We start from the raw sequence: 15,483 nt of genomic DNA on the forward strand, positions 1-15,483 counted from the left end.
CTTGGGTCTGTATGAGGAAAAAAGAAATGATCTACGTGCTCATTATCATATCTTCAGATGAATGTAAACTAGTCTGATATCATCAGCTGCTTTAATGATTTTTCACACAATTTTATACGAAAGTGCCGCCTAAATAATTGTCCGAAGGAACCAGAAATTTTTTTATCGCCTGAGGGAAGGAAAAGGTCGGAAAATATTTGTTCATATGGTTTTCTGAGGGGAACGGAGGGGTATCAGTCGTCGCCAACAGAGTATGAAGGGGGAACTATAGAGAATTGACAATAAGGGGAGGGGGGTCATAAGAACAGTACAGAGCTGGCTCCCCCCGGGAGTTTTCGTCGACACAATTGCCCTTGGTAGGTCTCCTCGAACCCGCTCTCCCCCCGTTGATGACGCTTACGGTTAAAGTGTAAGAACCGATGCCCACAATTATCCAAGAATCACAACAACAAAAGGGCAGTAAAACACTTTGCAGCGGTTTAATTTCATTGAAAATAAAATCTAAGTTTCTGAAGAACATACCTCCAAAGAACAAATATACTGTACACATAACAAAAATATATTAGCTTTGTGCAAATGGACTCGGCCACCTGAACTAAATTGGAAAATAAAGGTCTCCGAAAGGTTTTGCGCACGTTCAGTGGAATGTCCATTATGTTAATATCTTCACTCGAACATAGACTCAACCTACAAACAGTAATGAAACGCAAGTCTCAAATGGACTTCGTTCTCTGATGACACCTTTTCTCACAGTCAAACTTTTTTCGTGTTTGAAATCAGTTTGGTTTGATTTACTCGACAAAAAGACTGTTAACGATAAATTGTTCATGTTCCTTGGTGAAGTCGTCTGTAATGTGATTGCCATAATAAAGCTTTCTCCAAATCTGAGAAAGCCAGGTATATAAGAGCTTGTTCAAGCATTCATTGTACTCGAAATGTCACATAAATTCTTCACAATTCTTGACGCACGTTCAGCATCGACGCTCAAAAGCCACGGTCAGTGATGGACCACTTTTTGGCCTGAAAATTCGCGTGAACACATTGGCGGCCCAGCTTTAACATAAGGGTCCGTCTGTATAATATTGTATAACGTAGCAGGAAAGTGATTGCTACACCAAAATCTAGCTTATCTAGCTTCGGTCGAATGATTATTTTTCTCCTTTGCGGTTTTAAGTTGAATCTGAGCAATTAAAGCGGTTTTTAGTTCCTGCGATTTTTTTCTATCAATATGGGTATCTTTAAGAAAAAGCAGAAGAACTGAAAACGTCGACATTGCTATGATTTTATAGATATAGGAAAGGGCGGTGAACTAGAAGATCGCTTACAACCCATATTGAAAAAAGGAAACGCGCAATTGAAACGACTTTAAGTTCAGTCGCTACCATTTTAAGATTTCTAAATGCGTCCATTTCCCCCATGTAAATCCTATTTTTTTCCTCTTCTGTTGCGCAAAATCAGTGTAGTATACAGTGCTTGGGCTGCCTGTGGTGATCCTGTGGCTTGGTCAGGATGTCATCAATTCTTATCCGAAAAAGGTTTTACCATACACTTGAAACTTTCATACAAAATTACTCAAAGCGTTCAAGAAGTCTGTCAAGCACACGATTAGCTGCCCAAAACTGGGTCGTTCATCTTCCGACAAAGCCCAACAACAAGCGATGACTGTGAAAAGTTCATCCGGGCAATTCACCGGCTGCGAAATTCTGTGTCCTTGTTTGAGGAAGTTGAGCATTTCGAAGGCGTCGATATTCCCGTACGGCTGTTGTCCCAGAGTCATTAATTCCCACAGAAGAACACCATAGGCCCACTTTGAAGGACGAGAGTGTATAGAGAGAAAAAGAGACAAAAAAGACAGAAACCATTTTTGCTTCTCCAGTTCAGAAGTGCTTAGAAAATTTTTAAAAAATCCTATCCTATTCTCTTAAGTATACTAGATAACCTTCATCCTATCTTTTCACCGACAAGGTAGCTGTCGCTTTCTTTCTAGTAAGGGTGCAAAGGGTGTAAGGGTGTGTGTGTGTGTGTAAGGGGGGGGGGAGGAGGAAAGAGAGGGGTCCTGATCGCATTTCACGCAATAATTTTTGAAAAATTCACGGTCACATGTACTTTCACGCGTCACGAATTTAAAAGGGAAAATTTCAAACCTTGCTTCACCTCACCTCGCCTTTCTGTAAAATTCACGCGTCGCGTATGAATTCTGGGCTTAATCACGCTTCGCGTAAAAACCCTTTGCCACCCTCGTAAATGTTCACTCAAATCCTCGATTTTCTGTTTTTGTTTTGTTCTAAGAATTGGGCCAAACGGTGCAATCGTTCGCTGTATCACTCTACGATAACAGAGATTACGTCTACCAGAGAAAATAGGTCACTACATCGAGCCGACATTCAAGCTTGCTTTCAGTCACCATGGTCGAAAATGGGTACTGACTGGAATTCCAATATCGCCCCATAAAGTAAAACTACATTTTCTTGGGCTTTCAATTTCCTAAACTGTAATCGATACTACAGTAGCTAATAAGTTATAAGAAAAGCTTACCATGTCACTAGCAACTGTAAATCTTAACTTTTCCAGGCTCTCCACCGCCATCCATTTCACCGGTCTGTTCTCGTTATCTCCCAGGCAACAGTAATCTTGCGGGAATAAGTCTCTCGATAGGGCACAGTCAGTGACTTTCACATTCAAATCGTCATCAATGCTGGAGTAAAAGAAAAACATAACTGCTTGACTTTACGCGACAAAATCACAAAGGTTTTTTCAAAGTTTCCATTTCATTTATTCACTGTAGGAAAGAAAAAAACTTAAGTTGAGTGGTATGGATTTCCATCAGTGCCTCGCAAACTTTCCAAGAAATATTTCAACCCAAAACGAAAATAGCCCTGGGAACAAAAAATTTGCAAGGCAAAGTAAAGTGTCTGAAAGGCGGGGTGGGCCTCAGTCTTCTTCGCAGCCGCTGTTTGGTCTCGTCAAGCAACGCGCTCTTAAATGTTCACCACGATCATGTGAATTCTTGTTAAAGTGTGAACACAGACGGCATTCACTCGCCACGAAAATTCACTTGAGCTCAAAACTCCTCCTGCGCAATGTTACCTGGGGAAAGGTTACCTGGGTCAATTTTTGCTAGGATGTGCCGCTGGCCTCTCAGAGCCATCACCCCATAATAGGTTATTCTGTGGCCAATTATCATCGCCATCAAATTGTATGCACACAATGTTAATGCTGGTAAGAAAGAAGTTAAACAAAAAGGTTCTGATTTTATAATCCCTCCCTACCAGAATTTTCTTTCCCCCAAAACCCCGAATATGTGACCCCATGTTAGCGACTCAATTGAAAATGCAACCCCATGTCAGTCAATTCAGTCGTGAAAATGCGACATCATCCAATGGAATATCCCATAGGCCTAGTACTAGGAGGTACCCTCCCCCTGGAATGCTACCCACATAAGAAAGGCACTGGCAAATTTTCTACTTACACACAGTTCCTAGCAGCTACATCCTTGTGAATAATTCGTCGCCTTGCTAAGTATTGTAGTCCTTTAGCAATTTGTATGCCGACGTGGACCAGGTCAGCGGTTGTCAGCGACTATAACATTTAATAAAGTATTTCATAGAATATTAAATGCCTCAAAAGAACGAATGGATCGTGTTTTCAACGACCGGGGCATATTTGCATATGTCAACTAACCGGATACAGCATGTATTTTGATTTAGCATGAACAGTATGCAACGATATTCGATTAACTAAAAGGGAATCTTTTCCTTCATAGTTTAGCTCCTGGGCAGATTCGAGTCAGCCCTTTAACTCCCCGAAGTGATTTGATTCAAACTTCTCCCTAAAATATCCACACACGATCGAGCTAACTGGTAATGAGAATACGCAAACTTATTAGGTAGAAGTTGTCATCTTGATCTAACAAAAAATTATCAAAACTATTTTACAAGAAAATGTGTCTCAGGTTGAGGGTAGAAATAACAATCAGGCCTTAAGGATTTAATAAAGATTTTAGATTACTGTGGTAACGTTAGCGCCTAACTAACTCCTTTCTCATGGCGTTACACTAGTGTGACCAAGAGGTACCAGCGTGACACAAACATGGCAGAACTTACCTTTGAGCCGCCTTCAGGAGATCTGGATTTCTTAATATACAGTTTAAGATTCCCTCTGTTCATGAACGGAAACATTATCAAGGGTTGTTTTTCATCTTCAAGGCACACCGCCATAACAGGAAGAAGATTTTTATGAGTGAGGTCCTTTAGCATTGAACTTTCTATGAGTAAGAGGTTGATTTGGTCTTCCGATGCCATTCCAGACACAGTTTTCACCAGAACGCTTTGCTGTTGTGCTTCTCCGGGCCCAGTTAAAACGCCATTATATATACGAGCAAATGTCCCTGTAATGAAAATAAGATTATATATAATAAACTGAATTACACGCGCATTTTGATTGGTTGTTACTTATGATCTATTGGAGGACAGACGCACAAATGACGTCTCTATTAACACCTTTTTTTTTGGCTTCTTTATTTCAGAAACCATGTAGATTCCATCCTGCCGAGATTCTGTACGTAATAGATCACAGAAGACATTAAATTTGGTGAGAATATAATAGACACACTCGGATGCGACTCGTGTGTCACTTTTTGGTTCTTACCACAAGTTTACGTCATCTGTGATCTAAATTAAACAGATAACCAACAGGGGAAAAAGTAAGAGGGACAGTCGATCCTAACAAAAGCTCATTTTCTGATGACGTTTCTCTCTCTGTTCAAGAAAGCCTAATAGACAAGTATTCCTCACCTTCTTCTAGCAAATCTCCCAGGGTAATCCTGTCCATATCCACCTCCAGGTCTTTTAACTCGGCCTTCATGTCTCTGTTTCCATAGTTCCCCTTCTGCGTTGATTGCAGCCCCCCTCCACCGTAAATTCCATCACTGGGGGTAATACTGATTGTACTGTCCCTTACAGGGAACCCACCTGGAAGTCTAGGCCTTACATGGGGCACATGCACACCACCATTTGGAATATGATTTGTCACCACTGGTATGCTAGCGGTTACAGCATTTGCTGTTAAAACAGGGATCTGGTTGGTATTTCTTGTGACAGGTATGGGCACATTTTGAGGACTGTTATTTCCATCTACAGTTGGTGCAGGAAGGAAAGAAAGAAAAAGAAGTTTTGAATTTGTAGTGGGCTCAAAAAAAAAAAAAAAAATTAAATAAAATAAAGAGCAATTATTTTCAATTGAGTGCTAAAATAGTTATTATCATTGATAATTCCTTCATTTTCAAAAGCTGTCAAAAGTTCAAAGGTATGAACTGTTGATTCCACACATGTATTTTGCTAGATTTGAGTTTGCAAATGGTGTTCTAAAAATTGATTGTGAGTATATTTGTTTAAGGAGATTGCTCAAATCCACACGTTTAACAGGCTCTGTAAACATTTAACTTCCAGAAGTGCTTGACGTGAAACTTCTCCCTATAATATCCATACTTTATCCAGCAAACAGGTAATGAGAAAACACAAACTTATCAGGTAGAAATTATTACCTTGATTCTAATATCAAATTCCACTGAATAATTTACAAGGAAATATGTAGCAGCTAAAGGGGAGACGTTACCAAGACATCTTGGGAATTAAAAGGCTAAATAATTTCAGTCTACAGCTGACAATAGTTAATTTGATAGAGAAGGTTGACAATGGCTTCTAAAAACACAACACTTATCAATTCTCCCATACTAGGTATCATTTTATCTGAAGATGTTCAGAGGAAAAATAACATAAAGATCATGTTGAGTACCCGGACTGCTTGTTTCTTGTTTTGGTTTACCAACAGCAGTAATGAGAGGAGTTTTGGACACACTTTCCTGCTGCCTTCCCAGGTTGTCTGTATCACTGTGCATGTACAAGTAAATTTTCAGTGCAAGTACATTCTAACAACATTCTCATTTGGTTACTTCCTGATGGAGAGCAGAGTTGTCATCAGAAAATGTATTAGATATATGATCTACATTGAGTAGGTGGTGGAATTGAATTATGCTTGCATTGCAACCATGGGATGCATTTCTGCAACACACCCTTCTGGAGGGGTCTGGCATGCTCCTCCAGAAATAATTGAACTTTGAAACTATCTGAGACATGATTTCCAGCATTTGGGGACATATGTGAGTGACTTTTTTTCCATCAGACATTGATCTTAGAATCCCTAAAAGAATACTTATTGAGTCTCTTTAATCAACAATGCAAAATGGTCTAACAGCCAATGGGTTTCCACTGCCTGTTTCCTTCTATGACAACCCTGTATAGGGAAACTACTTTATGGGGGTTCCTTGCATTGCTGAACTGCCAATACCACACAAGTGGTTATTCATTAAACAACTAAAAAGTGTGATTCAAATGGTTCTTACCCATCTTTGTTCGGACTTGGCATTGAATGGGCATGAATTGCAGCCACAGCAAGGGCAATAACAAGAATAATGCTACAAGCAACTCCGACTGCAATGTAGAAGACTGTGGTTTTATCCATAGGAGGATTTGCTTCAGTGTGATCTGAAAATATTCATTTAACAAATATTTCCCAGTGGTCAGGAAAAAAAACATTTTTGGAAAGGGGGAAAGAGATGGCATTGTTTTCTTTGAATACCCAACAATTATTATAATAATTTTGACTAAGATTGATTGCATTTCATTATCAAACAATTAAAACGATTTATTTGTTTAGATTCCAGACATTTAACCTTTAAAATCTTTTAAAGATAACTAAAATGAATAAAAAAACTAATATTTTCCAAAACTGAAATAGTTCTGATGAGAACTTCAGTTTTCATTTAGGAATATCTCTATAAATAACCACAAACTATTTTGAGGCTTGCCGAGTAAATGCATCATACATCTTACAAAGATCAAAGCAAATACAAAATTCAAATCTGGTTTAGAATTAGACTGTTGTAAGAACTACATTAGAACCCTGCTAACTCAAACAGAATCTGATTTCCCTTGGATTTGGCACATTTCCCAGTCATTTATTATCAGCTACCTTGAATTCACTTAACCCTTTACACCCTAACATCATTATGCAAATTCTCCATACTGTTCTCTATACATTTGCTGGGTTTTAACGAGGAGAATTTGTAAAACCATCAAGAGCTTTGTTAGTTGCTGATCATTTCCTTTATTCTTGTGACCTAAACATTTGATTCAAGGGATAGATTGTAACTCAAACTCCCCAATAACTTAAACTAATTTTACTTTCCCTTAGCCCAATATTTAATCACAATTGATAGGAATATACAGTAGTAACATCTATGAGAATGTAATATATTCAGCAAAACTTGTCTTCTCAAACTTAACCTGAAAACAAACATTGCTAAAAGTGATGCATCAAAGTAATAATTCTTGCTTTTTACCATTAAAAATAAATATCATAATGATAATCATTATTAATATAATTTATGACGAAATTAATAAAAAATACATAATTACCATTTGGTATTTGAGCAACAGTTGGTTTCCCTATAGCAGTAGTATGGACAACTAAAAAAACAAAAAATAAAATAACTGTAAAATAACAGTGTTGCCACACACAATCTTCCTTATTTCTCATGGTAACCCAACTTCGAGAGTCATGTCAATGCCAACACAAGGATAGAGCCAGTAAAAATAAGTCTACAGACACCATGCAACTGGAAACATAGCCAGTTGCTTGTGATAACAACATGATTTCAATGCCAAAACTAAGTAACCAATCTTACATTGTGCCTCATACAAATGAAAGTTGTAATAGTGATGATTAAGTGATAACAATAATCAAGAAATTATTTATACATGTCTCCTTGCTTCCCAACACATGCAGTGCATGCATTTTTAGAGGGAGGAGGGGGGGGGGGAGTGTGTGTATGGTGGTTTGTTGAGATGAGTTATAACTGTAAAAAAGCTGTAAAAAAATGCATAACAAGTTTCCTGGGATTTACCTATGTTCAACAAAAAGTGGTAAATACCTTTTCTGCATGTTTTTAGCCTTCGAAGATTCAACACCAAATTTCTCTCTCCTGTTATATTAATCTGTATCATCATTTGGGCTGTGCCTGATTTAGTTCCTTTACATGTCATATTAACACAAAATTCTGCAAAAAAAGAAAGAATTATTCACCTTACCCACAATGCAGCTGATAATGCTGACTCTGTAACAAAGAGAACTGGACTGGCAAAGAGTGAGACATCACAGTTATCACCTCCCTGGGAGAAAAGGGGAGGGGTGGGTATGGGGACATACCCCTCCAGAAAAATGTGAAAAATTCAAATTGGCTGAGTAGTATGTTCCTTTATTCTGAACAAGAATTTCCACAGCTGGAAAGTACTTCAAGCAAGCACATGGGGAATAAGGAGTACACTATAGTTAAAAGGATAATAAATTTTTAAAGGGAATTTCAATAAAGCAGCAATAAAGTTTTCTAACTTAAAATCAACAGTTTAATTCAGAAACCTTTAATGTGTGAGAAAAATTGGCTTTGGTGTGAGAGCTTAAGACTGAATTTGTTTGTATAAGTCTCATGCTCCATGTGTGAGACTTGAGAGCTCTGCTTTCATTCTTGACTAACAAACCGGATCAATATAGAGCAATTAACTAGTGCCTTCAAGACATAATTTAATATATTCTTACTTGTTCAAGAATAATTATAGGGTTGCCTAGAAAATTCTCATCATGAGATTGCACCACTTTGAATCAAGAATTTTTTATCACAATAATCAATTTGAGATTGTGAGTGTTCCCAAATTAAGAATACAAAAGAAAGGTAAAAAAAATTGTCCCAACTAAAAGACAGAGAAACTATTTAAACTTTCTCCAGTTTAGCAAACAGCAATCTGCATGATAACTATCCATATTTTGGCTTTACTTGGCTCAGTTTAAGCCATTTAAGCCCCAAATATCAATTGAGAAACCATATGCATAAATTTCTGTAAGGAACTGTAGGAGTTCAATTAAAGAGGCACATCAAAGAGAAAAGTGTAAATTGCCTGATCAATTTTATCTTCAAAATTTGCAAAAGCGATATCTCGTGTGGATTAAAATTTGGGAACTTTGCAAGTTATGAAGCTTCAGTCGTATAAAAATCATTTCATCATTTGAGGCAGAATATCTATTTAATTACAGGACTGATTACAAAGGAATCTTAATACCCTATAAGGCCACATCAGAAGACATAAATAAAAATATTTAGAAAGGTGTGCTTTACTCGGGATGATTTCCATTAGTTTCTAATATTCCCATTCGTTTTCGTGGGTGTCAAGCTAATGAAAATTTAAATGGCAATGTGTGAGTTGCCTCCCGGTCCTATCTTTTAAATCTCACAAACCAACACGTTTAAACAAATAGCACTTCGCTTCACTCATTCAGTGACATGCGATCAAACGCGACATCGTACACGAATTTTATGCTTTCTACGTTTTAATTCATCTTTCTGAAGCAAACTGAAACATCTAAAAAAGCTCTCAAGTAAAGCATCGAATAATAAAAGTGCACTTTGGGGGAAGAATTCTAAAGGATAAGAGATGAGCTCAGAGTTCTTAAAATGTCTCGTATTACACTATGTAATCTCGCGAATGTTTTGTCGATGAAAATCATTTAGAGATTCTGAAACACCGAAGTTGTCAACATGCCAGGAGAAGGCATAGTTTACCATTTAAAAGTGACGAGGGTCGTTCATGAGATTGATCAAACATGTTCAACTGTTGTTTTTTTTCAAAGTTAGGTGAAATTACGTTTTCATCTTTTGTGTTAGTAATTAATTGGTTATAAGTTATTTCCTAGCCGCGCGCCTTATCGCTGAAAGCACTACACGTCGAGGAAACTTTATACTTCAGAGAATTGGTAGCATTCTTTCGCTTAGAACCTCATGCATTTCTGAACAAATGTCAGCCTTTATAGAACATCTTAAGTATGCCGACTGTACATTGATATATTTGTGTGCCGCGAGTTTTATCGAAGTGTTTGCGAGGTTTTAAGGACGATTGATCAATGATTCAGAACTAACCTTTCTTAGTTTCTGGGATTTTTCCATTCCCTTTGATGTTTACTGAGGGCTTCATCAGAAGATCAGGAGTAAACGATGCTAATTTTAAAACGTAGGAGTATCTCTGAAAAAGAAATGAAGGGTTATCATTGAGTTGTGCGCAAAGGACAAAAGTAATTCTAGGGCAGCGTAACAAAAATCATAACATGCAGTTACTAGCGGCTAGATATACAACCAGGCAAAAAGCGGAAAAAAAGAATTGTTTCAATTAATATTCAATAAAACTCAAAAGCTACACTCAAGAGGTTCAATGATGGTCCTTCAAGCCACGGAAAAGAACGTGTAAGGAAAAAAAACTTTACTCAATGTGGTCGCGCGAAGGAGTGTGTCATCTGCAGCAGAAATAATCGCGGAAAACAGTAGTGGCTAGTTTCAGAGACTTCGGAAAACTTTTAACAGATCTACCTTTTAACAAACAATTTAACACAATGGCACAAATTAAAAACTTACCGCAGAATTTAAAGGAAATCGAGTAGAGTACCATATAAATCGCAAGCAGTCTACTCGCGAAGGGACGGTCATAGTGAAGTTGACTGCATTGATTTTTACTTCGCCATCTCGTATGTAGTATATATCACCCTCAATACCTGCCCAAGACAAGAACAACAGAGAGATTTCGGTTGGATTCTGCATGAATTGCATGACTCTGAGAATTTCGTTATTATCGATCGCTCGACCACCGCGGCAACCCACCGAGAATTCTCTTTGACTCCGTACGATTTATGTAGAAGTTGAGAGAAGATGAAGCCGTAAGAACAAGGTTTACAAAGGCGAATGTAATTAGAAGTAGCCCTGAGAAATTCATCGTCTCTTCACAATCACCAGAAGTTTCTTTCAACGGCAGACATTGGCACGATAAATATTATATCTCGTTGGATTGATACTCATAAGAGGCTTTGTGACAACTTTAGAAATGTTTGTGTTGGGCTCAAAAGAACAAACGCCTTTGTGTTAGAGCCAATCAGCGTTGTCGGTGCAAGCGAAATTTATTCGAAGTAAAATTCATCCAGCTGGTGAAAGATTTCCTCACTAATCTTGGCTGAAACTTTCCAATGTTCTGTAAAGAAACAAATCTTTTCAAGAACCTCTCGTGTCACCGAGAACAGATCCCCGCAATGTTCTAAATGCGTCGTATACAGCTTTTTTCAATCACGAAGAACTTTCTGCAGACCTAGCTTTCTTAATACACTGTATGGACTCAGGCTCTTCTTTCCTTTTCGTTTTGATTCAGTGCGATTTCTACATTTTTTAAAACTAATATATAATTTTGGGCAGTACTTGCGTGCACCCGTTCTCTTTTATTGGCTATCGCGTGGAACCTGGAAACGATAAGATTTTTCCTAAATTCGTTCCCAATTTTCTCTTCACTCCTAAAATTTCGTGGGAGCTCGACGGAGGTACACCGTAAACATGTGGAAGCTGACGAGATTATTTTGCATTTTCTCGGTCTCTCCTCGGTGTAGCTCCTCCAGATGCCATTCATCGATTACAAGACAAGATTTCGGCAGATACTTTGAGCAAGTTGTTGCTGAAAGTTTGAAGAAATACTCATTTGATGTAACTGCTTGCGGTGGACCAAGAGACAGAGGTATTGATTTTAGAGGGGCATGGCTTTTGAAATCGTCCCCTGTGCGTGTTATTGGGCAGTGTAGGCGCCACAAGCGACGCTTAGGTCCAAAGCATGTACGTGAATTGGAGGGTACTTTGAGTCATGAAGTGAAAGGAACTCTGGGTATCATCGTGTCAGAGAGTGGGTAAGTAGGAAATTAATTGTTAGCAGGAAGATCCTAGATCTCTGGGGTATGTTCTTTGTTCGGGGGGAGAGCGTCGCCACATTTCTCATCTTACACTGATTATCGTGCCTTTGAAGATTCTCCAGCCGATGCTGTTTTAGACTAAAGAGGCTCAGCTGGTTTGGGCTTTAACATTGACACAAGTTCATGTAACAAGTGTGAGTGTGTATGAGAAGGGAGATGGGGTCTGATGGTTCATGGGATCTCTCTCTATCTTGTGAGAAAGTTTTAAAGATTTTCCTCTTTTGATACGAAGCCAAATCTCTGCATTCCCTGAATGCTAGTTTGATGTTACATGCCTCGTAACTGTACAACTGAACTTTGTCAGGTACGTATAATAGCACAGTTACTGTGACCCTTTTGCTAATTATCTACTGTCTTAGATTGAGGACAAAAATATTAAAACAGGTAAAGGTTTCATGTTACACAGTAGTATAGTCTCTCAGAAGCAGTCCCCCTACCCTCCCAGAAGATTCACAGCACCCACTTTTTTTGTAGGATGGAGTGAGACACTGTGAGAGTTAACCCTCTAACTCTCAAGATCTGATGCTTAATTCTCTCCTCTAGTTGCTACATATTCCCTTGTAAATTAGTTTCAAGAATGTGGTGCTTGATCAAGATGATAACTTCTACCTGATAAGTCTGAGTAATCTCCTTACCTTTTTGCTGGATAATGTAGGGATATTATGGGGAGAAGTTATGTTTTAATCTCTTCTGGGAGTTAAAGGGTTAAGTGTCTTGCTCAAGAACACCACAAAGTGGCTGCAAGTGAAGCTAACAATTCACTTTTATTGTGGAGTCCAGTTTGCAAACCAATGATTCAATTCGTCTTTTACACAAAATAATATTAGACTGGCCACTATCAAGGCTAGAGTGGCTTATTGTTAATCTGATTTTTATTTCCACAGTTACAGCAAAAGTGCCTATGAGGTTTTCATGGGTTCTCCTTATCCTGTTGTCCTTACAACATTAACAGGCTACAGTGATGATTTACTTCAGTGGTATTTTGATCAAGAAAGTCATGAAAACAATTGCAACAAAAGTCAAGATTTTGCAGATTGTAATTCATACAAAAATGTACAGTATCCAAAAGCGGATGATTCTTTACCAAGTGACATCAAAACACTGGACAACTACAGACAGAATTATTTGAAAATTAATAAGATGGATGGAACTGATCATGAAGAGGTAGAATTTTTTCATGAAAAGTCAGTACAACAAGAAGAAGAGAGGAATCTTGTCAACAAAGATGAATCTAGGGGGTCAGCCATATACTCAATCCCTCATCATTATGGTTCCTCTGTGAGAATAGGGATGGACAATGAATTATTGGTGAACAAAATTGGGAAAATTGTTAGGGATGGTGAAAAGTTAAAAAACTCTGATTTTCTTGATTTGGGTCAAGGACAGTTTACTATGTTTGAGTTAAATCCAGCTGCAAGAAAGCTATTGCCAAATGTGGTAGTTGGTTTGGAGTACAGAATGCAAAATTCTAGAACACCTGAACTTTTCTTGCATGAAGACAATTCATTTGTTAATTTACCAGATCAGTAATAGTAATTGTACTGAGTGGACTGCAATTTTGTCTGAAATCAAGTGCATGATTTCAACATTAAATGAATGTGCAGCACAAGTTTGATTAGAAATCACAAGTATGATTTCAGATGAAAATTGAGCAATGTGAAATTAAATTGCCACTTTATTACATTTACTTTAAAAGTGCAAAACTCAGTCACTCAATACAATTGAGTTCTCAAAGTTGTCTCTCATTTTCCTGCAATTTGATTAATTAATTTCTTTAAACAAGGCCTGAAATTTGATTGGTTGTTGTTTTAGTAAAGCTGAGTCATTCACCTGTTAGAGCCAATCAGATTGCAAGGATCACAAGTGATTTTAAAATGGATAGTAGAAAATAGTAGTTTGAGGGATTTTTAGTACATTTAGTGGTCAATTTGGTATATAATGGTATTATTTATCATTATTAATATTACCCCTCTTTTGTAGAACCTGTATTAAGCAGTCAACCTATATAAATGCAATTACCCTGGACACTTCCCTATAGGTGACCGCTTAACCCTTTAACTCCCAAGATCTATTTTGTAATTCTCCTTAAAGTCTACCATGCAGTTTTTGTGGTGTTAGTTTGGAGAATTTAGGATTGGATTAACTTCTAATCCCCTAATTGATGTTTTTCTTTATTCTCCTTACTTGTCTGCATGGTATTGTATTTACATTGTGAAGGGAAATTCTGTCTTGGTCACTCATGGGAATTAAAGGCTTAGTACAGGTTTGACTGTATCTTGTAAATTATGGACTTCAGTAGAGTATTCACTACTGTCCTTTCATGCCCATTAAAAGAGGATTAAACAACTGACACACATGTATACAATGAGTATCACAAGTAAACTCTTACAGATCAACCAGGTCTCTTGTTCTCAACAAACATTAAGCATATTTGAACTCTGACAGTAAAGGGTTAAACTGACTAGACAACAAAACTGTTATAGAAACTTGATCAAAAGTATGATGATGCAGTGGTTCATGTATATGACTTTCACATATTCATAGACACTTATTAATCACTTCAGGGGTTTATTTGAAAGCAACACAATGACCAGCTCCCAGTTGGCTTGTTTGCTGACAGTTGATAGAGCACTGCACCAGTACTGCAGAAGTCATGGGTTCAAATCCCGTACAGGCCTGAATTTTATTTAGGCCTTATTTTAACTACTGCTCAGGTAATGTTCATTATTGCATAGATCGCTTTCATATTCAAGCAGTGGTCTCATTTAGGGCTGGGCACTATGTAAATAAATTTTCTGTGTATTTGACTGAGCCCAGCTGCTCTCGAAACCTCAACAATAATACAAAGTGTAAGTAACCATTATCATAGTTACCTTTTTTGTTGCTAAAAAATTAATGTATTTGAATTAAATGGATATAGATAATTCATGAGTGAAAGATTGTGTGCTCGCATTAGAAAACTAATATATTTGTTGATTGATGCATCAAATCATAATTTGCAACTGATGCATATTCCATTTAGTTTCCTCTCCAAAATGTGAGAAAATGTATCCCTGACCCAAGGTAAAACCTGGATTGAACTTAACTTATTTACTCAGCTTCCAATGGAAGGAAATCATGACAGAAGGATTCAATAAGAAATCTGGTCAAAACTATTAATGTAGATATATTTATATTTTTAAGAAAGATTTTAAGTTCCCTGTAACTTATCTATAAAGTGCTTTAGTTCTAAATCATAGAGAGGCTTCCCCTGTTCCAAGGGTTACTGAAATCCTTAACTATAATGACAATAAACAGGTAGCTTGTATGCTATTATAGCTAATTCATTTCTTTTGTAAGCACTAGAGTTTACAGGGAAACACCATCTAAAAACTGTTGTCTCAGATTGAAGAGCATCCAATTGAAGATCGCTAGTCCAATTTTCAAGCATGTAATACATGGCATGACAACTCTGGACCCCTTTTAGGTTGCCACTAGTCATTTTTTAGTTACTTTATTGACTGGATAGTACAATTTTTCTCCATGTTGGCCTAGGAATGTTCAGCCAATTAACATAGTTATAGGCAATGTTTCTTTATTTCCTCAAAATGAAAAAGGTAACTT

The 15,483-nt window shown here is 37.5% G+C and overlaps 2 protein-coding genes across 3 annotated transcripts; one reads left to right on the top strand and one right to left on the bottom strand.

The window, feature by feature from the left end:
- Nucleotides 1-455: 455 nt before the first annotated feature.
- LOC113682013 (inactive tyrosine-protein kinase RYK) lies at nucleotides 456-11,068 on the bottom strand. 2 transcript variants are annotated; one of them, XM_027199162.2, is made up of 12 exons: nucleotides 10,757-11,068; nucleotides 10,514-10,650; nucleotides 10,025-10,127; nucleotides 7,991-8,116; nucleotides 7,476-7,526; nucleotides 6,401-6,542; nucleotides 5,794-5,888; nucleotides 4,794-5,132; nucleotides 4,104-4,387; nucleotides 3,470-3,579; nucleotides 2,536-2,695; nucleotides 456-1,807 (listed from the first exon to the last, which is right to left on the bottom strand). In XM_027199162.2, exons 1-12 carry the CDS (start codon nucleotides 10,866-10,868, stop codon nucleotides 1,559-1,561), a joined length of 1,908 nt encoding a protein of 635 aa, XP_027054963.2. In that variant the 5' UTR covers nucleotides 10,869-11,068; the 3' UTR covers nucleotides 456-1,558. The 2 variants fall into 2 exon arrangements, with proteins under 2 accessions (XP_027054963.2, XP_089067042.1); XM_089210916.1 differs by lacking the exons at nucleotides 10,514-10,650; nucleotides 10,757-11,068 and having other exon boundaries at nucleotides 7,991-8,173; nucleotides 10,025-10,118.
- LOC113682014 (uncharacterized) lies at nucleotides 11,051-14,804 on the top strand. The gene is made up of 2 exons (XM_027199164.2): nucleotides 11,051-11,817; nucleotides 12,765-14,804. Exons 1-2 carry the CDS (start codon nucleotides 11,474-11,476, stop codon nucleotides 13,408-13,410), a joined length of 990 nt encoding a protein of 329 aa, XP_027054965.2. The 5' UTR covers nucleotides 11,051-11,473; the 3' UTR covers nucleotides 13,411-14,804.
- Nucleotides 14,805-15,483: the final 679 nt, after the last annotated feature.

The sequence above is a fragment of the Pocillopora damicornis genome, chromosome 6 (genome assembly GCF_964200805.1).
Source record: "Pocillopora damicornis chromosome 6, jaPocDami1.2, whole genome shotgun sequence".
Classification (NCBI taxonomy): domain Eukaryota; kingdom Metazoa; phylum Cnidaria; class Anthozoa; order Scleractinia; family Pocilloporidae; genus Pocillopora; species Pocillopora damicornis.

What these genes read in the sequence shown, in the direction of transcription:
- LOC113682014 (XM_027199164.2), top strand. Translation starts at nt 11,474, where the DNA reads ATGTGGAAGCTGACGAGATTATTTTGCATTTTCTCGGTCTCTCCTCGG. An exon ending in ATCATCGTGTCAGAGAGTGG is followed by an intron (nt 11,818 to 12,764) that starts GTAAGTAGGAAA and finishes TTATTTCCACAG; the next exon opens with TTACAGCAAAAGTGCCTATG.
- LOC113682013 (XM_027199162.2), bottom strand. Translation starts at nt 10,868, where the DNA reads ATGAATTTCTCAGGGCTACTTCTAATTACATTCGCCTTTGTAAACCTT. An exon ending in AATCCCAGAAACTAAGAAAG is followed by an intron (nt 8,117 to 10,024) that starts GTTAGTTCTGAA and finishes CTTTTTTTGCAG; the next exon opens with AATTTTGTGTTAATATGACA. An exon ending in CTCCTGAAGGCGGCTCAAAG is followed by an intron (nt 3,580 to 4,103) that starts GTAAGTTCTGCC and finishes TAAATGTTATAG; the next exon opens with TCGCTGACAACCGCTGACCT.